Source organism: Ascidia mentula, chromosome 8 (genome assembly GCF_947561715.1).
Source record: "Ascidia mentula chromosome 8, kaAscMent1.1, whole genome shotgun sequence".
NCBI classification, from domain to species: domain Eukaryota; kingdom Metazoa; phylum Chordata; class Ascidiacea; order Phlebobranchia; family Ascidiidae; genus Ascidia; species Ascidia mentula.
Genome location: NC_138573.1, coordinates 13,630,986 through 13,658,813, shown reverse-complemented (window position 1 = coordinate 13,658,813; position 27,828 = coordinate 13,630,986). Strand labels below are relative to the sequence as shown.

General features: G+C 40.8%; 1 protein-coding gene across 2 annotated transcripts; it reads right to left on the bottom strand.

Annotated features, from left to right (window-relative positions):
• Positions 1–89: 89 nt before the first annotated feature.
• LOC145912491 (uncharacterized) lies at positions 90–24,147 on the bottom strand. 2 transcript variants are annotated; one of them, XM_082999970.1, is made up of 23 exons: positions 23,481–24,147; positions 19,188–19,313; positions 18,121–18,232; positions 16,752–16,839; positions 15,477–15,697; positions 14,492–14,638; positions 13,968–13,988; positions 8,395–8,479; positions 7,961–8,064; positions 7,524–7,703; positions 7,220–7,334; positions 6,786–6,868; positions 6,487–6,615; positions 5,430–5,520; positions 5,003–5,143; positions 4,723–4,853; positions 4,070–4,212; positions 3,665–3,768; positions 3,034–3,207; positions 2,526–2,718; positions 2,091–2,210; positions 1,663–1,825; positions 90–1,465 (listed from the first exon to the last, which is right to left on the bottom strand). In XM_082999970.1, the coding sequence occupies exons 1-23, from the start codon at positions 24,056–24,058 to the stop codon at positions 1,421–1,423; spliced, it is 3,294 nt and encodes a 1,097-aa protein (XP_082856096.1). In that variant the 5' UTR covers positions 24,059–24,147; the 3' UTR covers positions 90–1,420. The 2 variants fall into 2 exon arrangements, with proteins under 2 accessions (XP_082856096.1, XP_082856097.1); XM_082999971.1 differs by lacking the exons at positions 13,968–13,988; positions 14,492–14,638; positions 15,477–15,697; ... (2 more) ...; positions 19,188–19,313; positions 23,481–24,147 and adding an exon at positions 9,591–10,326.
• Between the last annotated feature and the right edge of the window lie 3,681 nt (positions 24,148–27,828).

The window sequence follows — 27,828 nt, the reverse complement described above, 5'->3', positions numbered from 1 at the left end:
CCCTTCGTCACGCTATCTATACCTACAATAAGCAACTCTGTCACAGTACGAAACGTTTGGCCTTTTGTATCAAAAAAGCGGTTGAGCAAATAAAGCTTTTAATTTTTCGTTCACTACAACAAAGGACGAATGGAGCAGCGCATTGCTGCCGAATACCGAAAATAAAACATTTTCTTTCGTAAGGAGGCGCTCATATTGCACAACAACGGTGACGATTACAGTAACTTGGTACACGCGGAGCGGTGAAGATGAGAGTCAGAAGCACAGGAAAATTTGCACGAATGATTTGCTACTACTGGCGCCGGCGGTCGATTGTTATGTGGGAACTTCTTGACCTAGGAGTAAACGTCAACGCGTCAACACGAACGTGGATCTGATACAGCGGGTTACGATGACTTGAACGCAATTCGTAATATTTGGTTTTGGTATTTGCTTTGGAGGAGCAAAACCCGGTAGACGCAAATGCTGTAGAATACAAATCAAGCGGGTTGCGGGGTCAAAGTGTTTCAAAATGGGCCATGGTATAACCTTTGCTTATATGTAAAGCACGCGGCAGAACTGCTGAAGCGCTTTAGTAGAAATTGTAGAAGGAATTACGTTACTGTCTACGTCACACAAGGATGAACCCCTATGGGCGGCGGCAGTTTCTCTTACACGTTGCTGCAGGAAGTCTTGACAAAACATCAAGTGCGAAGACATCCTTGCGCCAACACCATCAGTCTCGGAGCCAAGGTTTGTCCGGACGGCGCCGCGTTATATGAATTATTGGGCATAAACGCGATTTGCGTTTTGCACGGCGCGATATACATTACAGTGGAGAGGCGAACATACATAACGGCCTGAGCACCACAGTCGAATTCGGGAGACAGTTTCTGCTTGACGGTGGAAAAATCATGAAAATTTTGCGTCGCCACACACAATCGCAGTGTTGGAATTTTAAACCGCCCAAACGTAATTGGAATTACAAATACACCACAACACAATAGTCAGTGTTTGGTTTAGGTTGAATGGACGGCCCGACGACGGTCAAAAAAGGAAAAAGGCAAGCACAAATTTAGGGTAAAAGAGCACGAAGAACATATAAAATCTTTGCAAGCGCTAAAACCTTTTCAGCATTTTTAGAACAAGATTGGGATTCATTGCCTAGATTGCAGCTACCGCGGTGATCGTGAATTTGAGCTCAGTCACTATAAAATTATGTACTGCAAAGCTTGGTCAACGCACAAGGATAAAATAACAACAGTAATTTGCAAAACAACACAAACAAAACAGTTTGGAACATTCGTTTCTTCAGCATTAGCTCGGAATGCTCGACGGTAAAAGCTCGGTTGCTAAAAGGGAAAGTAATTAACTCCTTCAACGGCGACAAGCGTAAAAAATTTCTGGCTTTCGCACCACAACCATACACGCGGGGTTGCTGTTATGTTTTCGTATCTTGCTCGAGTTTTGATAAAATCGTGTCAATCTGCGGAAACAATATACAGGTTTGTTAGAGCAGAGGTTCCCAAATTGTGCGTCGTTTCCATGACAGCTGACAAAGAATCGAGTTATCGATGTACGTAAGCGAATTTGTAACTAGCTCTACTTAAGAAAAGGTCAACACTATCAACAAAAAGTTCCTCCAACCCTAAGAGAAAATGAACAGTACAATATGCAAAATACCTTTTTATCGAGGGCTTGCCAACTTCTCTCCAGATGTCGCCAACGATCATCCGAATTAATCACGTGATCAGACATTACAGTTTCCAACCGCGCGAGTCTTTGTTCGAGTAACTTAACTCGATCCGACGGAGTTGAAAGTCTGGGATCCGAAACTTCAAAAATACTGCGGGAAGACAGACCAAGGTTAACATCAAACATTCGTAAGGTTCATAGAATGAGGAATGACTCACTGAATCGGTTAACAGGTATTTATTGACTATGGTAGAGGAATCTGTCGTAATTCTATTTCTCAAATACAAGAGTGGGCATTTTTTTCAAGCAAATAGTTTGCAAACTGTTGAACAACAACACAAAGGGGCCCAACCTTGGCAATGAATAGTTTTTGTAAAGGTTAAAAAAAAGGAAATATGCTGCACTTTTTAAATTACCTTTGTGGCTTGTCTGAAGGGGCGTCGACGAAACCAAGGGGGGATTTCGATGATTGCATGCCTTCAAGGGTCGACAGTCGTTGATACATGGAGTAATTGCTGAAGAGTAGAATCGCAAGTCTGCAAATAATATAAAGTTTTAGATACGTGATAGTTAGATACTAACACTATAGGCTGTTGTTACAGGATTATTATGTTATCATGCTTGTTCGCTGTATTGCGGAAATGCTATTACCCAGCTCTTGTTGCTTTTTTTATCAAGTAACTATAACAGACTGTCAAGTAACTATAATCGACTGATGTAACGGCTCAAAATCTTCCAAAAAGGTCACATAATCAAAACAGTGCACCAACAAGTACTATAGTTATTAATAAAACTAACATAGTAAGTGCTTCAGCAAAAATAAATGTTTTATATAAGGCAACAACACTTACACAAACACAAGAGCTCTATTGCGCCACCGCCGGCCAAAATTGTCTTCGCTGATAGATTTTGAGTGACGTAAGGTGCTACTGTTGTTATTGTAAGCATGTGACGGTACTGCGAGAGGTGTGGTTGTGGGGGCAGCTATAAAACCACCATTTCCGATTGCTGTGCAGGCATCGCCATTTGGGGTGAGTTTGGAAGCTGAAAGTCATTTTCAAATAGTTAAACTACACAAACATAACTGCAAAATTTACAACTTAAGTGCAACTTATTTTTTCAGTGAGTATTTTTTCAGTATAACCACGCTTGTTGATGGCGTTAATGAACCAGTGTAACAACACCAACAGGCAATAAACAGAATATACGGAAGAATAGATTGCACATTAATGGTCTACAAATATTTTAGGAAATTTGTAGACCACTTTCGTGCATACAAAAGCAACTTTTATGCTTAAAACGACATGTGGTATTTAATTTTACAAAAATGTTTTACGTTCAACGAAATATGTATGTTACCGGACGACTGTTCCAGCGGCGCATCTTCTTTCCCCGAAATAGTGCGCTGACGTTCGCCGCTGGAGGAGACAGAGAGTCGCTGGCGTGGGAAGGTGCGAAGGTTGGGTGCTGAGTGCGAGGTTTGCCTTCTGCGAAGTTGTTTCTGTTCTTCGAAATATTCTTCAAGCTCAGGACCTGTTTTGCAACTGAATGTTTAAATTTGTCCTAATGTCAACATTCTTAAATTTTTGTTTTTAATGTTAAATAACGCCAATACACGATATTGTTGCTACTAACAACCGTTACTGAGTAAAGTCGAAATACATATTTGTAAACATAAACGTTGGTTACAATAAACACTTCCGTAACTTAAGAGCCAGAAGAAGAATTCATATCAATTACTATGCTTGGCAGAAATAATATCACTATAAATGCTTTTCCTCATAGAAAACTCGGAAATAATGAAACACTATGACCCACAGTTCGATATAAGGTCACACACAGCGTCAATAACGATCTACAGCTACTTGGCCCATTAGAGCAGGGAATTATGACTGTCGCCATTGCATGGATTTAGTGATAGCCTTCCGGGCATTTGCTGTTACAGAGTACAAGGGCTGCAGTCGGATAACCACCGCGACAAGTTACTTACCAAGCTTGGTAAAGTTGTCGTCGATTCCACTGTAAGCATTCTTCTCAATAAAGTTCTTCACCAAACCCCACGGCGTTTTGTTAAATTTGATGTCGGCTGACACACTGCGAAACAAGAAGAAAATGTTTCGGTTAGTCCAGTTTATGATAACATGCGATGGGAAGACTACTGCAACATAATTTTGATGGTCTTATGGTGAAATATAGTAGCTGAAAACAGTTTCGATGTGAGACAAAACTGTTCGCCAATATTATCTCAACAGAACGTTTATCATTCAACTAGTTTAAGTGACATCACAAACAAAAAATCCATGTCAAGTCTAATCAAATAATTTTAAATCCAGGCATTTAACACAGTCATAATACGGTGCAATTTTAAACGTTAAGTCACGATGCCAGTTCTTACATTAGTTCGGAGGTGTCTTTGGTGATTTTACGCATGCAGTATCGCATGATGGTTGTGAAGTAATCGCAGTATGGAACCCCGTGCATTTGGGCGATGCAGTCAACACCGTAACATTTCCCAGCATTGCTATCCTTGAACCAAACCTGGGTGAAGGGAAGACTGAATTGTGTAAAATGTACATGTGCACGCACAACAACATAAAAGCATTGTAAGCATTCTGCCAGGAAATGTAATGACCAAATATAGTTCAAGATGTAATAAGTCATGGGAATTAAACATTAAAAAAAAATTCTATGAGAATTAAACATATTAATTGCAAATTGAAGCAGCAAATGCAAATCGTATGTCTTATGGAAAGCATAAATATACGCCGTGAGAATTTAATCCAATTGTAAATTAGTTACAGTTACAAGTGGCTTATGACGTAACTGTTATAGTTTGATTCTTATAAGCACGGTATTCGTATTTGACCGGATCCTATTGCTGATGGCCCTAGAGTGACAAAAAAATCCATTGAAATTTGGTTTCAAATGACGAGAAAGAAAAAATAATGCAATTTTACCAAGAATTGCCAATAATAGCATTGAAAAAAAAACCCAAATTTGTACAAAACTAATTACCAATATTATAAATGCCTAATTAGTTTAACGCACCTGCGTTTCTGTCACTCTGGAAGATTTTGGACCGAGTGGATTGCTAAGCAAGAGAATGTATTCGAGCACGCGAACTTGATGACCTTCGTGTTGTTGACCGTTACCCGCTTGCCACGGAGTGATGGTGATATCTGCAAAATTTTGGTTTAAAACTCTGACAATACAAGGCATTGTTTACACACATTTGGCCAGAAAATTTTGCTTTTAAGTATAGCTTACTGTCAATATATATACATACATATATAAATACACATGCACAAGCAGGCTGAAAAATTCGTACCGTTTGCTTCTTTGCTGAGGTGGTTTTTCCAGAAAGGACAATTTTGCCCGTAGATCGTGTCGAATAAATGCTCTACGGGGACGTTGAAAGTTCTTTCAAGGTAAACCCTTTTGAAGCAAGGGATGGCGTGTTCAGCAGGACCTGAGAAACGTGTTCGATATGAAAGTTGACACCCCATAGAAAGGTTATATGAAAGTTGATACAGACACCCCAAAGAAAGATTATGTGTATTGTGTTGCTGCCTAAAGGCCAGTTCCTAAAGAACATGTACCTTAAGGCCTCAGAAATCATGTGGATTATTGATAAGGAACAGCGTTTTGCAATTTCCAGTCGTTGTAAAATAAACACTTTGATATTCGTCAAATCGCCAAAAGTTTTGTTTTTGTGTTGACTTGGGCAAAAAAAAAGCTACGTTATTTAACATTACCAGTGTCTTCGCATTCAGTTTCAACGACTTGTCCATTTTCGGTTGGTATTGAGTCGTCGTCCTCAAATATATCATGCTCATCGACGGATGCCTGTCACACATATACACACTTTAAGGCTTTTCTAGTCATTACACGACTAAGTAGGTTCTAAGAACAGTGAAAGTTACTACACGACAGCGCACGTTAACTACAGCAAGCCAGAGCAAGTTGAACCAAAACAAAATAAAAAATAAAGTTTTAGGCGCAACATCACGACTTATAGCACGTGATGACCCCGCACGGTTACTTTTGGTGATAGCACGAGACATTTTGCACGTCACACTATTCGTGCCACGATATGAAACCAGCAAAAAATTCCATCATTTTTCACATGCAGGACACGCAATGTATTGATAACAAAAGCGTGGCGAATACCCCGTGTTGGACGTTTTGTTAATTTTGACCAAAACAGTGAGAGGTAAAACTGGTGATATTTTAGTTGTCTTTACGAAGAAAAACTTCTAAGCGGTGATGTTGTATGGTCAAGCGTGGTAAAAAAACGATGCAATGTTGTTGTTTTTTATCGGCCCGAGCATAACGCGAAACTGCGAAAGCATCCGCAAGCTGTATGAGACATGCAACGCATAAACAGTAAACAAGTATCTCGAAGGCCGACAACGTTCCGAGCAGACAATACGGGTTTGCACAATTATGTATCAACCAAATTGACAAATATATCCTTTGGAAAGTCAACATTTTGTCGTAATGGAAACCATAATGGAATATGGCATCCGAAATGAAAGCCGTTGAAAGCAGTGCATAACATGAAGTTCACGCTGTGATGCAGAACATTTTCATATCTCTAAATGACTTTTACTCACGACAAACAACTAACAGAACACCGCTGTTTTATGATTTACGCCTGATGAGGAACCCGCGAAAGCCGGAGTTTTTAGGAGATTAAAAATTCATTCTTATAAAAGCAGAGCCAAAGCAAAAAATGCATTTTTTGTGACAATAAGGGATAATTTTATATTCTCCGACAAACTATCACTTGTGACGTCCTTAATAACTAACCGGGCAAGATGATTTGTCGTCGCCGGTCGAGTGATCGGTGATGGAGGCCAAATGATCGCGATCGGATGTTGTTCGCCCGTTATGACAATGCGGTTTGGTGACATCACCGTTGGGTATTCTTGTCGAGCGCTGCGTGACGTAACAAAAGATGATAAATTCTGATAAATCACCCTATGATCTGTGAAGTAGTGTTAGTGGCGGTGCGTGAAAGCGTTACCTGTCGTATAGCATAATATAGCTTCTAAATGCAATCTACATTTGTTTGTAACAATTACGCATGTTATGTCAACGATTCCAACCTGCAGAGCTGCTTTCTTCTTTTTTTGCTTTCCACCATCGTTCACCTCAAACGATTCCCTCTTGAGATCCACAGAGTCGCCTTCTACACGAAATCAACAACAAAATATGTGAAAATAGTGTTTTACTATCAGTTATCATAATGAAATACAAATCTGACGTCTGAAGAAGACTAGTCGTTTGTGCAGACAAAACGTCAGAAAATACAATCGTTTTTTTAAAAAAAGTGTATTTTTGCAATGTGATTAGTAAATCAAAACTGGATCAAAAAACCAAAGGCCCCTGTCAGGCTGTCGATCGCACACCGTGTGTATTTTTGTTGTTTTTTTACCATAAGATTTGTATTTCAACAAAATATATATGGCTAAACTCGTCCTTGGAACGCTTATATATTTAAAAGCTACTCTATGTAGCTGGTATCTACACGTGACATTACCAATGGAATAGTCGAACGATTTTTCAGGTTTCACGTAATCGTCGTCCGAACTGCATCCGAGGTAGTTTCCGTACTGGTCTCTGATGCTCGTCCACAGCTCTTGAGGAGTCATCGGCTGCGCAATATTGCATTACAATTACGTTGCTAATACACATTTTCCTTTATCAAGCATGACAAATTAAGTTGCACGGGAGGTAAATACCCATGCGATGAAAACGTTTGTTACGTCACAACACAGCGACAATGCTCGGACATGATGTAAACAACGCGGTGTTCAAATTTTGTCACACGGAGAATAACAAACCTTGTCTTCCAGTGCATTGTGCCAAAGTTTCTGCACTTGTTGGTAAGCCCGGTCTCGTGCAGTGAAACTGGTAAAGGTCAGTTTTCCACGGGCTTTCGATTGTATTTGAATGGCGTTCGGTATGACCTTCACTGTTTTCTCCTTGGTCAGGGAGGTGATATCCTTGAAGGACACTTTAATCTGTTCGAAAAATGACATATTTTTTTACCCTTAGTTGGAGCAAACAGGTTTACTCATGACAAACATGTTACTATAATTAAAACAATGTAAATTTGGTTCGAATTATACAACATGTTGCCACAAAAGCTTTTATGACTATTTTGAAACGTTAGGTTCAATTAAGACATTATTTTTCATGCATTTTGTGCTGGGAAGTATTTTTACTTCTGTAGTACCAAAAATTCTCTTTGTGCAAACGCACATCAAGCGAAACTTACCGCTGTTTGAAGTTTCAGAAACTTGGAATGAAAGCAGATGTAATTCTGAGTTACGTACAATCTTCCTTGGATGAGGATGTCTTTAACCAGTGCGCAGGTGTGGTCTAGAAAGAGGAAGTAAAGGTAAACGCAAGCGACTGTTTCCACGGTATCACGTGGCGGCAAAAGGTCAGTGTGGCATTTTGCCCCCAATGCGAAACAATGTGGCAGACCGCTCTTCTCTGTGGAGTGAGGTGGGGCTTCAAAACGTGTTCACTATTCAAATATATGCACATTAATGTGCAAATATATAATTTTGCAACAGCTGCACACCGGGCCGAAAATCAACAATAGGACTTGCCATTCTTCAAGTTACAATTCATGCAAACTTAGCAATTGTTACAGTGGACTTCTGCTCATTCACACAGTTAAGAAATACACAAAACCGCACTTACCGACTAGCAGTCGTTCGGTATCGGGCAAATTTTTGAAAAACTTGTGCAAATCCTCGTTCTTCTGCCTGTATGAGGGACTCAAAACCTACGCAAAACAACACAATACACTTTTAACAATACAAACATTAACCATGGCAAAGACCAAAAGCATTAATTCTTGCCGAGTATGTCAGACAGATTCGGCATGTGTTGTGTTTGTGCATTAGGGTTGCTATTAACATTATATTTTGAAACAAAAATAGGCTGAGGAAAAAAATACAAGAATGATTCTATATTCAGACACTAATGATGCTTTTAGCGAAATATATATCTTTTACGAAAGCCAACAGGTTTTAACCTTAAGAATATGTTTCCATAATTATCCCAATGATAGAGACTACTGAAAACCGCATATCACAAAACGCGGCAAATGAAAGTTGACCAAACCATATCCCAAACTTATATTTGATCACACATGCATGTTTAGCATTAATCGGCGCCATTTCCTGGTTATGAACGTCGATGGGCGGCATAACTTATTGTCCATCATGCAATGCATGAATTGGAACTGCGTCATGACTGTTAAATTTCAGACTTGTGTCTGCTATGCTTGGGATGCGTACGTTTGTGAAAGCAATGGCTTCGGAATGTAAAAGTTTATTTTTGTGAAATTGCATGCTGTGAGTAAAACAAAATGTCGAATTTAAACACGCCCTGATGTAAATCACAAAAAAAATGTCCTGTGAAAAGTCGTAAACCCGTGGTAGAAATGAAAACAAAATGCCTCCGCGACTAATCAAACAACAGCACCGCGCATTCGGCGACGCAATTAGCACAGTGCACAACGTCACGTGATCACGCCATGCCACACCTACTTTGTCCATGCCTTCCAGCATGTCGCTAAGGAAAGGTGAAAAAGAAGCCACCTCGCTCATCGCCTGTTACCATAAGAATAGGTGCCTTCAGCAGACGAATCGGTCATAACGCCTTAGCAGTTGCCTATTTACCCGCAGAAAATGAAAAGCATGCAGCGCGAAAAACAAACGGATTACTAGCAGTTTTCGAAAAATTTTCGGCAATTTTTCGAGCAAAACAAAAGGCAAACACCTCCGGACTGATATGGCAAGTTAAAAGAGTTGTATTGATTATTACGCGTGTGTGTGTTTTGTAGCGTGTGAGTGTTGGTGTGTACTGTTATTGTGTCGTGTTAACTATACCTTGATTTCGGATTTTTTTAACGCCTTTTTATACAAGCGTTTGGTGCGAGAACCGCGTTTCTTCTTTTCGTGTTTGGTTTTTGATGCGACAGCGGCGTCAACAGGCAACTCATAATCGGGGGTCGAAGATTTTTGGTCTTCACCAGTCCGCCAGTCGCAAGAAACTTCTTCCAGCTCAGGAGTGAACGCGTCCATGTCAGAGAAATGCATTTTGGTTTTCAGTTTTAGCTGCATTTTCTTCAAACTGTGGCGCATCGCCTTGCCGGTGGTCTTTCCGCCGTTGGTGCCGGCATCGTTGGGCAGCTTGGCATCGGGCGAAGTGCACGGCGTTTCGCTCTCGGCGCTGGTCACGTGACTCACCCAGCTGGAATCGCTGTCGTAAGCGTTGTCGCAGGCAGGTGTCGGATCCGACAAGTAATCAATGGTCGAATTGTGAAAGGATTTTCCGCGGGAGGGAGAAAGAAGAGCGAGGGAAGATTGACTGGGAGGGCTAACCAATGACTCTGAGTTTGCAGCGGCGTCAACACTGCTGTTAGATTTGGATGAGTTACAACTCGAAATTTCGTCTGATTCTCGCATTTCATCCATGCCCTCTTGGGTAACCGTAAGCACAGGAATTGAGGACCTGCTACTGCTGTTGCTGCTACTGCTGCCGGCGCAGTGCTGATTGGAAAGCATTGCACGTCACAAACAAATGTTTTGCAAATTGATGATACAATGTACAAGTAACCTTATTGTCTGAACTGGAAAACAGAAAACATGCAAGTTTTTCTCTGTCAAAAAGCTAATACTGTTTGCTTTGGGAACTTTGTGTGCAAAAAGTTCCCAAAGATGTCTGGTTTTGAGTATAATGAAACTGTAACAAACTTTCATAAAACTCCTTCACAACAACTAAAAACAACCTACTTGTTTGCTTGGCCTATTAACGTGCGAATAGTAGGACACTGATATTTAAGACATCCCTGATACACAGTGACACTATTTATTATCTTGGTCAGCAGCTTCGTAAATTGCAGTCATCATCATACATACATAGGTAACATGCTTTTGTAGAACCATTACATCATTACTCATTTGTCGAAACAGAAAACAAACTATAACAAAAGACTATACCGTGTCACCGTTAGCGCAACGGTAACCCAGGCAAACATAACGCACTGTACACTGAAGCACCTCATGACGTACAGCATGATATAAATCGCAATAAACAACCCTTTCTAGTTAGTAGTTCAATATATCGACAAACCGTTATATCACAAGGCATCTCATAGGAATAGTTGGGAAATAAGGCACAAATGACATCAGATAGCTGCATATTACTATGACGTAGGGCTTCCTTGTTCCATGCGTATTATTATTGGGGGACTGACAGATTGTTATTGCTCGTGAGATCGATACCAATATATTAAAGTACCCATCAATCTAAGGGTTTCGGTCCGCCAATGAGACCACGGCCTGATAATGGATCAACATAAAAATAACACAAAAACAGTGAAGTTCAAAATACCACTATAATCAATCTCAATTCAAAGATTAACCAGATCCCTTTTGTGAAATAAAGTCACAAAACATTTACAAACAAATTTAAAGTTAATGTTGTTAATTTGTAAGCCGACAACGCAATGAAATAACCAGACGTCAAATAAGCCTTACAAAAAAGCGCGGGGAAATTTTGACTCAACCAACAACTTCCTAAGTGCGTACCAACGTTCCTGTACTCAGTTATATACACAACCGGCATAACTACGTCATATACCCTTAATCGTTTCTCACTTTCATGTGATTCAAAAAAAGCGAAATTTTAAATGCGTCATGCATAACGTCATGGAATTTTTGAAGGCAGCGTTCCACTGAGCGTACTGACAGTAAAATTCCATTACGGATCAAATATTAGACAACCAAATCTGTTTGGCATAATTATCAAGGACAGGAATACAGGCCTTCCAAATAGACAATCAAATTAACACAGCAATTTATTAGATTATGGATACACATGGATTTTATCAAAGCACGTTTTTTGCGATGCACTTGTGTCACAACAAGCAAAGTAAACTACAATTTTAATGACAAACGAGTGGGAAACTATACAGAAAGCTTACATCAAACCTATCATGAATTACAGTCTTCTTATACTTAGCCACACTAAGCCATATCTTTTACGCATTGCACCTCGGCGACCTCTTCGATTTTTTCAGGTCACATTAACGCTTTGCATCAACCATTATTGGACATGTCGAGAAACGGTTTGATTGACAGCTAGTCGATACTTCCTGTCAATGACTATGCATGCTGCGAACGCCAAACACAATCACAACGATATGACAGGTTTCCAGCAACCACAACATATGCCATTTAACGTGTCACAAATAACCGTGCTCAGTAGAAATCCACAAGACAAACAGACTAAGAAGCTTTTTGCACCCTGTTATCCACTCTACAGTTACATGTTTACCAATGTGCCCTTACGAAGGGCAATTTCCTACCTACAACCGTTCATACAATGAGCAGGGCATATAGGAAGCAGGATACATATGCGCCCTTAGTCCAGTGTCAAAACAAAATAGCAACAGCAATGTATGGGTTACCCTGTTTACTTGTCAAGCTTTTTCCATGTAAATACTGTGCAGGCCAAGATGATATGTTTTACCACATACTCAGAAACTGAAGTTTGTTTATGATATTTAATCCTGCAGTATAAGCTAAACTTTGCTACCTTGCTGAAAACCTTCGCGGCTCCTATTTGTGGCAAAAAGGGCGACGCAATCAGACTTCCCTCTTAGCACAACAGAAGCCTATGAGCACCCGCGGCTGGCTGCATAACAGATCGTGACGTCACACGCGTCTGAGCCAAAGGCATCAATCACGTGTTTCGAAGGTTGCAGAAGTTAGAGGAAAAAGACAAGAAGGCCGTTGAGAATGGCAACACGGATTTGGGTCGATAAAAACTTTCATGTTTAACCCTTGATTTTTACGCATTAAACGCATCTCCGCCGTATTTGGTTTGTCACATAGTGGGTCTTTGACACCACGCGAGCAACATTTACGCGGTTGTGCGTTTAATTCTCTTGGGTTAAATTGGAACAGACTTTCGGACGCCGAACAAACATGTGACAACACGAGGCCGTGCTTCCTTCCGGACCATTAAGTAATGACAATAAAGTGCTAAAAGCTGAGTTGGAGTCTGGTTGCTTCACGCAAATCACGGTTGGTGATTTCCCTTCCATTTGCAATCACATGCCAACTTTTTTAACTGTAGAACAAGTCGGTGTGTCCGACCCGAGTGATTTTGCTGCTACACGTACAAAGTGGAGTTTAATGCTGTTATTTGTCATCTTATCTGCGTAAAAATTTTAGTTCGGATACAACAGTATTTGCTAAACCTTGAATTTCTTCCGGTATAACGTACATAGTCACGACACACTTTCGCTTGACAGCACAGGAAGGGTGACTCATGGTCTACAGAGCCGATGCTCTAGTGAATAAAAAGGTCTCGGGCTATTCATTTAGGACGCTGAAGATCCTTACAAACACAGTTTTCCAGATTCAGCGAAACTAGCTAAGTTTAAAGCAGTACAATGCAATATTTATAGCAACACTAACTGTATATCAGTGTCACAAAAGGAAATCTTACATTCCGCTTGGCGCAGTCTCGCTTAAACTGTCATTCCAACACACTTCCTGATACTAGCATTTGTTCTGTAGATCGTTTAAAACTCAGGCCCCAAAGCACAGTTACACTCAACTTAATGAGGCAAACACTACTCGTGGCGTTGTTTACCACGGCCTGACCTGTAAGCCACAACACGCCTTGGGGCAGAAACAAAAGACAGCGAAAACTAACCAGGCACCTCTGGCTACTAGAGCAAGACGAGACAGAACGGTGACAGGTTCCCAATCGGCAGAAAAAAAGGCTTACGTTGCACTCTGTCACACAATAGATTAAGATTTGCTAAGCAGGTGTTTGTAACAAGCAACATCGATTCCTTTGTTCTCCAAGCATGGATAGCGGTCGATTTGTCTGGTTTTAATAATTGCTGAAAACAATATGTTGTGCATGTGCACCTGTGCTGGAATAATTAAAACAAATGTGTGCAGGTTTTGTGTGGTGTAAGGTTTTGTTATTTGGGTAATAGTTGGTTTTGTCAGTTTTACGCTATAAGAAGACAAGAAAAAATGCAGCCTATTAAAGAACCCAAAATGAACGTAACGGCAAGTTAATCCGCAAAATAACTGAGCATACGCTTGGAAGCAGCAGGTGTGTCATCATTGCGACAGACCAAAATACTGCCAACCCCAAACTTTTTAAACAATCTTACTCCGCGGCGACATCTGACGGATGTAAAATAAAAAAACAAACTATCAATAAAATATACTCACGTTGTACCACGATCCCGATCTCTGAAAACAAAATGAAACATAAAATTAGAATAAAGCCCAGAAAACGCGATAACTAATACATTACTTTCGCTATCGTCTTCGTAAAATAACAAGCATCTGTTCAGATGCAATAAGCTTGTTCACACAACACTCTAGTTGTGATTACCAGATTTAAAAAAATTAAAACTCATTTACATGTATACAATATATGTTTAAAACTTCAACCAAGGAGTTTTTATGATAACCCTTATGTAAAATGCAATATATTCGAGGCTTCATTTAGAACCAAAAATATTACGACATCAGATCTACTAAGTCCTATAAAGAACGCTTAAACTATAATTCACTACATTTTATATTAAGACGTTTTATGTTATTACTCAATAACCACTTACATTTTTTAATTATATTCGGCGTTTTATTTTAAAATTTCCTTAATCACGTCCAAGACATATTGCTTGTACAGATTGTGTGGATAATGAACGAACGAGAAATAATCAAAGTCGCCCATGTTAACTAATTACCTTCTTCTTCCTCGTTTTGTTTAAACTCCCACTCCCAGGACTCTTTTTAACGTGAGCATTCATATTTTCCTGCGCCACGAGCGGGAGGTAAAGAGCACCAGTATCAGGCTTGTACATGGCAGCACCCATTGAAGCATCACCTGCAGCCTAAAACACACAAAGCGATTAAAGAACAGCAACATACGATTTAACAAATCTCGAGAAAACTAAGATCTTGGGTAATTTTACTATTCTAGAGTACAAAATACTTGGAGTTGATAACGCTATTAATCATCTTGACTAGAAGAGACGTTTCGAACACTAACTGCGGTTATCATCAGTATATTTGCTTTTCTAATTGACAAAGTTTACGCAATGGAGGAGGGCACGCGTTTGTGTTACACTTTGCAAACGCCAAACCTTTGGGTTTTTTTCATTTGCTTTGCACCAAATTAAGGATGTTTTTTCGAAGACCCTTGAACATTAAAATATATTATACAAAAAAAAAATATATTATACTGACAAAAAAAAATGGCTTTGTTCTTCATACAATTACTGATGGTCTGTTAAACGATTTCGGGAATCATTCACCATTTTATCCTCATATCAATAACGATATACACTAAATACCACATTGATGGAAACGTGAATTTCCGACACAGACGTTGCTGTTCAGCCAAAGATATTTGTCTTTTCAGAAATCCGACTTATTTAAGCCTTGGAAGTTCATGTTTCCATTAATGTTGTTACTGATGGTGTTACTTATGTAAGCGTTTAACTTCATAAAATGCATAAATCTCCCATGACCAACTGTATGTGGCCTTGGATGTGCTTGTTTGATTTTTGTAGTTTTTGGAATACTTATGATGCCCTAAGGGCGAAATATACATATATCGGACATTAGGTGTCTTGGACGGTTTGGCAACACCTAGGTCAGTCGCAAAAATCAATTTTACGCGAACATGTCACACTGGCATGAGCTATTTCCACAAGATGATCAACTTACTTGCAAGTGTGGGATAGGAGACGGAGAGTTCTGATCACGTGACGACTCGCTGGCAGAGCGGACAGGGGTGCTGTTCGCTGAAGGTTGACGTGACGGTAAGTTGTTGCTGGTGGATGTGTTGTTATTACTGGTAGCGCCTGTGGTTGCTGGTAGGTTGCTACATGATCCCGAAGCTACCAGAATAGATTTGCTACTAGACGGTTCGTCGCTCCGGTCTTCGACTGAAACAAAACAGTGAAATTATTTGAGTGCAGAAAAAAAGGAAAATCCCAGCTTAAAATCCCATTGTATTGCGGCTGGCTTCGTTTCCGGCATCAGTAAATAACATCCTATGGATGATTTAAATAGATTTCAAAATGGGAAATTTTACGGAAATTTAACAGCCGAAAGACCGCTTCGTTCTCAAGTGCCATGTTGTGGAAAGGACAAAGCAGTTGTATCGCTTCCAGACAAAATGTTAATTATAATTGCCGATCCTTTGGTAGATAGACCTCCACGTTAATCTATAAAATTTTTACATAATAACTCCTGAAATGCGACTTCTAACAAAATCATTTGAGACAATCATATGATGAAACACTACATAAATATCAAAGTTAAAATGCGATTCGTTGTCTCTATAGGCATAGGTTTGGCACTATATTTCAAATAGCCCATTATAAAGAGATTTACCGTAAAATTGTCCATTTAATCAATAAAATAAGCAGCACTAAGGCTTACCGGTTATGCGGAAATAATGCCCCCATCGAACGTTAGGACCAATCGATCACAAAAACAAAATACACCCTAAACGTAAAGATAATTCTACAAAGCAAGAGGCAGAAGTCATTCGTCCTCACACACACGTCACAGTGATGTATTGTTACATCACAGCGGAATTATGAAAGCACAAAGCGCGGCACAATCGAAACCTTTAAGCCCACAGTTCCGGAATATATCTGAAGCTAATTGAGTCTAACGGCATAAATAATTGATTGCAGAGGCAATAAATTTACGTAATAGCACCTGGAACTGACACGATAAAAGCGGCTTTGAGCCTGCATGGTTTTGTGTTTTGCCAGTCAATGACAAAGCCCAAATGTACCGCTTTGTGAACCCGATGCAACAGCAAACCAATATAAGCTCATAGCTAATAAGATGGTATTGCATTAGCTTTAAAGAAAATAATGATATTTACAGAACGCCTATGCTAGTATGGGCACTAGTGAGTCGCACCCACTGCACCCACCCTCTGTGGGGCCGGCCATGCAAATGAAAGTTTACTGGTAGCCTTACCAAACACAGGCGAGGAATCGAGCGGCGATGCAGTGCAAGAGGATGATGGATTGACTAGGTTGTTCTCAGAAACGGAAGGTGAAGGTTTCTGCAACATAACAACACAATGTTTAGTTTCCTTTGAAACATCAAGACCCAAACATCTTGACAGCTTTCTATACCGTAAGACAAGTTTTACCAAACTTCTGCAAATTATTCGTTTTCTTAAATCGGTCTTCTAGTACTAGCGCACATTTGGGGGAAAAGGGTCGTTTGCCGCTTTCGATTTCCATGGTAACAATATCATAGATGCAAATATGCCAGCTTCTACTATCTGACGGTCATGCTTGAGCAGTATCAGGCAAAGCAAACACCACGCGCTTCTATTTCCTCAAATCTACACCTCGACAAAACACGAATAATCTCAACCAGTTCGTTGATTGCTTTCCTGTAGCCATATACAGAAGTCATTTAATGATAAAGCCATTGACACCCGTCGTTTACAATTACCTGTGGCTAGCAGCTTCCGCTGCAAGCCCACGAAGAGCCAGTTACGACGTCACCGGGAATAATGTTTAAACAATAAACGCGTCACACGCCACAGTAAAAGGCTTCTTTGAATGACAATACGATTGACAAAGATTTCTACATGAAACAAAATCTATACGCAGTGTCAAAAACAGGAATAAATAAGTTTCACGCTTCGCCCAGCACTACTCTACACAAATCGGAAATCGAAATTACAACAATACTTCTTTTGTTTGCTTGTTTTTTCATGAATACTATACTAACACAAATACTTCATTTGCGTGGGCACATCTCTACCCCTTTTGTTCAATTGTTTGTAAAAAGAAACCCCTGTTTTATAACAAAATTTCTGTAAGGTTGTTTGCAAAAGCGTAATATGGGAACAATAGCGTACACCGTACAGTACACGATCGTTGCCAGGCAACTACAATTTATTGCAATGCCAGGCGCCAAGGTAAACAAACTTTTCTGATAAAATTAAACGACAAGTCAGCGCTATATTTACAATAATCAAACCCCACGCCAAAAACACGCAGTTGAGAATATCTTTTATATATCTTTGAACGGTCAAATTTGTTGTGAATGCGATATTTTTTCAAAACATATATATTTGTTTCCGTTCGTTTCTGCCATAAAGCCGCGATAAAGACAAAGGTTGGTTTCACCAGAGCAATGATGCTGTATACGAATAGTTACATGTGAATAACTTTGTCCCACCACAAATACAAAAAAAAATTTCATGTTACTTGCGAAAATCCGACAAAAAAGTGCATTCATAATACAAACCCTATACGAGTGAGCAGCGGATAAAAGGTTTAAATATGTCTGAAAAATTCGTTCAAAATGCGTGGCGATGACTTACCAATTTTTCGTGGGAGGAATCCGCTCCATCAATGCTGGACCGCTGTTCTATGACGACATAACGTCCGTTGGCGTCACTGAACTCTTTGCCCTCGCACTGTTCTGACTCCGGCCTGTGTCCAACAATACAACAGTTTAAAAAATTAAAAGTAACGAAAGTTACCAAGAGCAGAAATTAACAACGGGGCGCCGTTTTGCATTTAAATAATAGGATTAATGCGATTCTGCAAGGTGTAATTTTCTATCGTGTATGTAGTCGAGCGATTTCCTATGTAAGGATGATTATAAAAGACCTCGCTATGTTAAATGGCCTCAGAAAGTTGCCTTGACAGCTTCAGGATCAACAGCTTTTTTTCAAGTTTAGATCAACGTTTTTAGAGATAGTGTAACACCTAACGCTTGAATATAAGACAAACTAAACAAAACAACTAACAATTGATGGCTTCGCCAACATGTTGCTTTGTACGATAATCAAGATAACTATTTCAGAATCAAATTTTACGTTGGCATCTGACTGTAGTCCTCCATTTTACATAACAGACAGAATTACGCTGTTGTTGTTTTCTGTCGAAACAGGGGTGAAAACAAACCGTGAATCCCTGAGTGCATGTAGTTTACGGCAGGGTTTTACGACCGATGCACGTTATCAAAACTCCAGTACACAGCACGTTAAACTGTCGCAGTAAAGGGATAATGTTGACAGGCGTATCGAACCATAGATCAGTGAAACCGCATTTATATTCAACTTGTCATTTTTGCATGTACACGACTTAACATCTGTATAGCACAACAGCAAGGTTTGATATAGATGTGGTAATAGTAGGGATTACACGATGATAACGCTCTTTTTTGAATTCATAAATTGTGCTGCAAAAGCAATGCACTAAGCTAAAACAACCATTTGCACATTTTCAATTTTGAACGCAACTTTCACCTACTACGCCTTATCGTTTGTCAAAATTGCAAGCAAACTTACCCAGCTAGTTTGACTCGAACTCTAAAATGCATTTGACAGCAAACAACAAACAACAGTGCACAAAACAAACAGGAAACGTTGCTTTCACTTACACATCGGCATCGTTATTGGTTGATTGACTGTGCGTCGTCGAAACGGAACCATTGGTCACGCTTGAACGACCTTCCTCTTGGCGCCGATCTTCTGTCTCCAACTCTTCGAGTGTCGGTAGTTCGGGTCTGCAAAAAAAGGTTCACATTGAAAGCACTTGACGTTGTTTTCCACATTTTGCCATTTCCAGGTAACTTTGGTTTGTTTAACAAAATTGCATACCTACAGGAATACGATTATAAGAGCATTCTGGGGTGTAAGTTTGGCTACAATTTTGAACGTGCTGTTGCCAATGCCCAAAAAAATATGTTAAGCCCACAATGTTGAAGTGTATACTGGTACGATTGGGCTAATCTTAAAGCACATACTACACCTCATATCACGAAAGAAAAGTATTTTTAAAACTATTAAAATCCGTCTCTAGAACAGCTCAACCGGGACCATGCAAAACATATCCCCGCGTTGTGAAAATTGTGCAACGTTCTAGGCGTTAGAAACTACAGTCTTTGGCGTTTAGAATGTACACAAGGCACTAAAAGTCCAAAACTATGAAGCGTCAAGGAGACGATGGAAACGCAAACACTGGGGTAAACAAGAAGGGGTTCCAAATCAACGCTCTCTAACCACTCACTGATTACTTTTCAGTGCTCGCGAATTGAAAGCGTGATTTGGCAAACAACCAACGTCGCCTTTCGCAATTTCAAAACCGAAAAAGCCTAATTGCCCGCGATTTTCAACAGAAATGGTTTCACGCTGTCTTGACTGAACGATCTCTTCACACGATTTGAGCGTCAACTTACTTTCCAGGATGATCGGCCGACTTCTTGTCTTTGGATTTGATTGTTTTCTTTTTTCCGACCATATTGAGCAACGCATCGCTTAACTGCCCCCTGCTCAGGGCACATGCATGACGAAAAACCTAACAGCACCTCAACAACCTGAAGCAAAAGCTAACCAGTCACTATGTATACTGTGCAGCCTGCCCTCGACAGCGCTAAACGCCAACAGTTGGTTATTAGTGGATGGACAGAATATAAATTATTCATCGGTTATAAAGGGTAACTAAGGCATCTGTTTGTTATCTCATTCGTAAATAGCCTGCACAACAACATTTACAAACAGGGAACCCTTTCCAGACCATGTCAAAAACGATCTGCGCACTGGTTTTGTTCTAATTGGTCTTGGAACTTGATACACGTATTGTTTCAATGCACGCGGAGACGCATCCTAAGCGCAACCGAAAGCCTAAAATACTGAACGCCACAATGCGCACGTTTCGATAAACAATGAGCAACGTGGTTAATATTCAACCAGAGAACATCACATCCATTTTCAGTAAGGGCAGGTTTTTTCGCCTTTGGACTGGGCCACGTTTGCCATGCTGGGAGGCTCCTTTGAGCGAGCATGGCTCGGTCTCTGCATTTCTTTTGCGACAATACTTTGGCAAAACAGTTTACACGCACTGCGATTTCTATACATAGCTGTATCCCAACTGATGCGTTTATTATTTCAATTTGCGTACGCAACCTACAATTGAACACACTTCGATGTTCCTTGTGGTCGTCGCCTGTCGTCCCCAAGGTATTTAATCTACTGCTGTGTACTTAACTTGCAACCCACGTTTCCCAATTTTTGAGCCCCGCTTCTACTGTTTGAATTTTATTGCTTGCCTGGTTTTGGTCGAACAATTTCTACACATGGTTAAACACTATCTTCTGTGAACCTCACAAACAGCGACCACACTGTTTAAAACCAAATGAACTAAACGGGCCAGGTGCACTATGCACCAAGCCACTGTCACTGCCACTGCCTCAGGAAACAACCCTATCCCGACCATCACGTACATACCCAATACCAGCCTGATCTACCCCGCAAATGATCCAGCTTTTTAGTTTTAGGGCAAACAATCCGTAATGCGATCACATCGTTTGTACCTCACGCGTTACGAGGCAAAGTCCGAATAATCGCGGTCAAAAGGCATCCTCTAGCAAGGCCTCTGCGACAAACAAAGGCACGGTGGCGAGATGTTGTGTCTTTAACTAGGCCGTGTCTTGCCCCGCGCCGCTTGATACACGCAACTACTCGTCCCCTGCCTGGTGTCCAGCAGACCGGAAAAATGCTGACATTGCAATTTTTCAGCCCAGCCGTCGTAGCGTCGTAGGTTGATTTTCCTAACATTTGGCTGTCGATGTTGTTTAAGAAACCACATTTGTTGCAACGGTTTTTTTTGTCGTTGGTCCTATATCATGTTAATTATGTGGGAAATGTAGATGCATTTCATACAGAAAAAACGTTCCTTAAATAGAATGTAAATCTTACGTAACTCAAGTCAATGTATAGCCAAGGTCACGAGAGGGATCATAATGTCAACGTCAGCTGCGTCTTTTTCATGAAACGTTGGTGATTTATTTTACGGCAGACATTAAAACAATGATTTGAATCCGGCCAGGTCGTTACAGTTGAGGCAAAAGAGCTCACGGATAACAGGTTGAACAACGCATTGGTCGTAAACGGTTACGAGCACCACGTGCCTGTTTCTTGTTACCAGTTTCTCCCGGTGTTTGCCAACTGCCACAAGGTCCTCTCAGGCTAATACTGGTAACGAGATTTTCGAAGCAGCGCGTGATGTTCAACGATCACATTCTTAGTTAATTTTTCTGAAAACCCTGAGCTAGTGTTTGCTCTGCAAACTTCGCTAAAAGTCTTGTGTGTTTGTAGTCTCAAATAGCTGTTCGTATGCCTAAAGTTTAATTAGTTGCACGGGGCCTGACACCACCATAACAGCGACCACTCCAGTTGTGCGCCCATTCCACGCGTCTTCTACTTAAAGTGTAAAGTGTAAAATCGAATTGCCAACAAGACTTGTAACATATACACGCGACGTGGTAGGTTTCAGAGCTCTTTCAAAGCGAAGCAAGTTGTTTCTTTTGCGATCACGTGATAATAACCGCGACAAAATATGCCAGCAAGGGCGAATCTCCACATTTCACGTGGGACCATCAATACGCCTATAAATATTGTCCTTTTTGTTTGAAAAAATATTGGTTTAGCGAATATTCCCAAAAGCCATAACGAAACAACAAACAACCGAGGCAAGCGTACAAAGGAGTTGGTAATAAGGCAATTAAAAGGGCATTACGAAGTTAAAAGTATTGCATTTCGCACACAAATTAGGTTTACGCAAAAGCAGCGTTAATAACCAGACCTCATCAGCGAAATAGGTCAGCAAAATATAGGAATTCTATTTTAAGCTACGAAATGAAAATAAAAAAGTTGGTATTGTTGACGAGGCAAGTCACAAAGACCAACCAAATGACACAATACAGCAACCACTCTACTCACACCTCATATAAAGCACACCAAGTCAATAAAGCGTTGAAAGGCGTCTTATTATTCCAGGGATTTCCGTTTTTTTAACCACAAAGACCTCAATAGAATCAAAACGCGTAATAGCATTTGGGAGAAATGCAAAAAGATGTTACCAGATTTGTCAGCACCGTCACACTGACCTGGCCTAGTAACTTGGCTACGTACAACGTATTTATAATTAGGAAAAGCGGCTTGGTGCTTGAAGTTTTGTCTTTGAATGCTATTCTTGCCTGATTAAAGCAATCATCGATGGAGGCTACGATTTTTGGTAAAAGCGACGTAATACGATAAAATGACGTTATTACTGATAGAGCCGCAAACATTTATAAATTTTTTTTCTGTGTAAAGCTGAAACCATAGACGATACAGACAGCTCTAAGTTATTTTGTGCTAGAAAATAGTATTAATTTAAAGGTGCGTGCCGACACCTTTTCAGAGGAACGTCACGGAAGAAAACCACGTTAAAATGTGAGTCGGCAAATACACGCGTCTTAACTGGGACAGAGGCCAAACGGGGAAAAGGAGGCAACCTCAGCACGTGACTTCTCCGGCGACCACGTAAAACCGACATAAAGCTCCGAATCGACCCCAATGCAAACAAGGAATCAAAAATAGTGTTCTACGTGCCGTTAAACCAACGCAAACAGTGAAATCCTTTGTGAAATCTATTCTGCTATTTTGTGGGTTGTAGAACAATCGTACCCTGATGTTCACCAACATGCGCAAAGCACTTTTTTAGTACATGACCTTTATACACTATACTTAGTTAGACTCCTATAATACCGATCAATGGCCTTTATCGATACCCAAATTTGGCCGCATCTACACACCACTAATAACTGCTGCGAAGGCAGATGTCTGTGGGTCGAATTACTTGTGCAGGTTCGAAAATCGCATTAAAAATTCTATAAACAATAACTACTTACGTCACACCAAGAGTGGTAAGAAGAGTTTTGTGAACTTTCGACATCTTCCGTTTTAGTATGTTGCGCGATTTAACGCGACCGACAGGGGACTTGGATAAACTGTTCGTTGGCGGTTTTTGGACCAGCAATTTTACCAAATTGCCGCAGTAACGGCATGGCCACCTTATAAATTTTGGCTCAGCCTCCAAACTGCTGTTTTCTGCAACATCAACTGTGTGGTTTAGAGGCGCCACTGCTTCCACAATACCCCAATTAGGTCTCTTGCGACGGCACTTTTTGCAAAGAACTATAGGTATGTTGTACTCGGTGTCCGTTTTTTCAGAGGCACTGGGAGCATGAGGTAGGTTTCCAACCACAGGCAAAGAAGTCTTGGTCATGACTTGGTTACAAGAAGATGCGAAGGCGTGGGAGTAACTTGGCGGCCAAGATGCTCGTCTGAGGCCCCTGGAGCGTCGCCGGTTTAGAAAATCCGTGCCGGACTGTTGAAATGGACCAGCAAACTGTGATTCACTGCTACTGACAAATGGTGCCTTTGGCTCGGCAAACTCAAGGTGCTTTCTGGTTTCGTCGTTCAGCATCAGCGATCAACAAGCGCACGTCCAAAATGAGTCAGCAAAACTTTCTAACCAGCCAAAGCAACAGTTCTGAACTAACAGGCCACACAAATAAAAATATCTGCAAAACCAAAAACAAGCGAAATGCGATAATCGAACGCATTAGCCAAACCGGTTTAAAGAAACCTTAAGAATACGACCAAGTATGTATCAAGCACGCACCGGGTAGGTCCACTGTACTTGCCATGATCGCATTCGAAAGAATGGACAACCGCACGAAATCACAACACCCTGGCCGGGACATTGTAAAGCGCCGGTAATACAGAGACGCGTTTGGTTTCAATTGAAGCGGTTAATAAAAGCGAGAGGGAACTCGTGATGTAGTGATCATGTCACATGATCAGGAACGTGTGTTTTATCTTAGGCGTCACGCGTGGTGACGTAAAACCCATGGCAGCGAAACGCGCGGATTGGTCGTTGGGATTTTAACGTGGCGTCGCCATGGTTACTCCTGCGAAGGTCAACACACGCACACTATGTAAATTTTTTACGATATCGCGCTAGTCACCTGAACACGATCACGCGGCCCTTCTCTGAAACTAAACTATGTACGGCTTCGGTTAGTCTTTCTGCCTTACATCAGCTTGCAATTCGATGCAGCACGTAATTTTACTGACTGACCACTTTGCCTTGTTGAATCAGAAACCATTTACTACAACCATATCAAAACAACCACTGATTTACTTCTGTACTAAAAGTACAAATTATATTACTTGCTCCTCCTGGCAACTCTTATCCGTCCAGAAACCAAACTTGTGTGAATCTCAAAAAAACGCGCATCAGGGTATCAAGAATCAAGGCGACAAAGTGAGTCGCGAAACTAACTCTGTGGGAAACTTTGCGGCTGCTCCCTTTCTACGTGAAAGTCGAAAACGTACACAAGAGAAAGTCTAGTCCCCACGTGACTTGGTGCCTGCCCGAAATAAAAAATCCAATATACCCGAAATAGAAACTCCTCTTTGCCCAACCCACAACAGTCACGTTTATCAATAAAAAGAAAAAATCGCGAAATGATTCAGCAAACAGTGAAGACCAACCCACACGAACTGTTCAAACACCACGCCCCATCGCACACCCTTATGGCCCTTTATACATACTACACTATGACGAAGTACCGATGACCTGACTTCGAAAATGTCCAAAGCCAAGGGAAGATCCAAAATCGAGATTGTCCAAAACAATATTTTTTCCAAAGCAAAAATCAGCTTAGCGGAAACAGTTTTTAATGGTAGACTTAACAACTTCAACCAACCATGCACTCCATTGCGGCTAGCTGTAACCACCTGTACAAAGTATCGATATACAAATTTTATGCGGTTTATCGGATCACCTCCTAAAAGGATAATTTTAGCTGTGGCCAATTACCTCAATTTGCCAGCGCATTATTGATGTGTGTTACGTCACACAAAAGCTAAACCGGGTTGCTTAATACTTCGCCACGTAAAACGAATGAGATTTTATACAAAATATTTCTGACCCGGGTACGTGATGGACATTTTATGTATTAACAGTTAAAAACGTACCATAAATGGTATTGTAGTCCGCATTAAAACTGCGCTGATATTTATACATCACATAACCTCAAAAACTCCGCATAACCGCATTGCATTTACTCGATCGAAGGGTAAGCTCCAAAACGCAAATATTGCGCAAAAAGTTTTTTTCCAGCAAAAATTCCATTTCGGCGTGGAAAAATACTTTCGCACAATCGAAACGCGAGCTTTACACAATCCCAAATCCCGCCGCGGGAACAATAGCGCGCAAACAAAAACATTCGACCAATGCTTCATTACTTTCTCCCCAGCGCCAACAAATCGCGTGCTCGCCGTCACGATCACCTGATCATCATGCGAGCCTATGAGCGCACTCGCGCGCATCCGAGCGTGACGCAGACAATGGTCGCTGACCAATCGGTTCTTTTTCAATAAAACCTGGCCCAAACTTAAACATCAAGGCGGTTTTCAAATTACTTTTAAAATCGTCAATAAAATATTTTTGTTGTAATTGTTCTGTCGAACACGTTTTATCTTTTTTTTTGTCTCAGAACCACAAGCATTGCCAGCTGCATGTTGCAAACAACCACTAAACTGCTGTACAACTTTTGACCATTTTTCCGCTACAGTTTATAACTGAAATTTATTCCGAGCAGTGAAGATCGAAAATGAAGCAGTCTGCAATTTTTGCGGTGGCCAGTTTCAACAAAATGAAATGTTCTACCGGCCTTTTTCGGTTGTTCTGGGGGTTTCTTATGTCGGTACAATGGCGCCACCGAGAGGCCAAGTCTACAAAAAATTACTGGAAAAACAATGGAATAGTACATTTATTGAGCCATGTTTGCGGTTTCAATATACGGTTTTTGACGCAAGTAAAAGGTTTGCCCACTGCACACAAAAGCAATGTATTTGGTATATTGAAAAGATCACTGTGTTGTTGCTTTTGCGACATCAACAAAGTCGGCCTCGGGCTACTTGCGGCTGCGTAACAGCTTTCAGTTGTCACCGTGAGACGCATCTGCTATGATTTCCTCCCAAGGAAATTAGTCACTAACGCTACTCGGTCGTTGTGTGGCGATGTCCGTTATTGTTTGGTTGATATTTATCCACCCTTCACTGATGCTAAATATTGTGGAAATGGTTGTGTTTAGTATATTACCACCTGGGCGCCAGGTTAGTTCACCATAGTCGTATTTGTGCTGTGTAACGCCGCTCTGAGGCCAAAAGTGAAACTAAAATCTGTTATCAAGCAGCTACACCCTCCGTGAACCTTCATACCGTCACCGTGTCGTCAATCACTTCTAAAAAACTGTCGGTTGAAGTATGACGGGGACCGCTTAGCATTGCAGCAACCCCGCAATGCTCATCAATTCACGGCATAATTAGACATGCAGACAAATCGATCACGTGACCCATGGTGGCGTGATTTTCGTCCCACGCGACCGCGTGCGTCACGTGATCCAGCGGCGCACGCATGATTGGCCGCGTTACCGCAAACAAACCATGCGTTGCGAGGAGTTCCGATCGATCAATATAGCCCTGGCCAATTTGGCAAAATCCGCAGGTCATTTTCTTTGTTCCGACAACGGACCAATAACAATAAATTTGTAGCAGTATCGTATGGTGATTGGCGACTGAGTCACCCTTGCCAATCCACCCAGTCAACAAACGTAATGTGACTGATGGACTGCAAAGACTATTAGAAACGCTAAAAGCCATACTACTGTAATGACTGGTTTCTTTTTTAAACACAATTGGTATATGTGTGCGAAAAAGAATAAACAACTGTAGCAAGTTAGAAATCTACACCAATGGGTCACGCGTTATTTAATTTAGCCACGCAAGAGTTGTAATACAAACTACACATTCGAGCTGTTGTACAAACATCACAAACACGCGTCATGGTGTTAACAAAATACACCTTGAATGTTGCTATAGTAGGAAGTGGTGACTAGATATGAATTCAAAAGTTACTTCAGCTTTAAGTATCATGACCGTTCAATAACTTATCTAAATTATAACGTTGATGTAATAAGATTTATCCCAATCGTCGTAAACTTTTTATTGTGTACAGGGCATTGCACACCCAGCCAAACTTGTTTGTTCCCAGGAAATCTGTGCAAATTTGACCCAATGCACATCGAACGTATAAGAACTGACTGTATTGATTGGCTTGCTATAATAAAAGAGAAACGGAACTGGTCACAGCACTCTCTGTGATTGCAGGTTTATTAAGGGTAC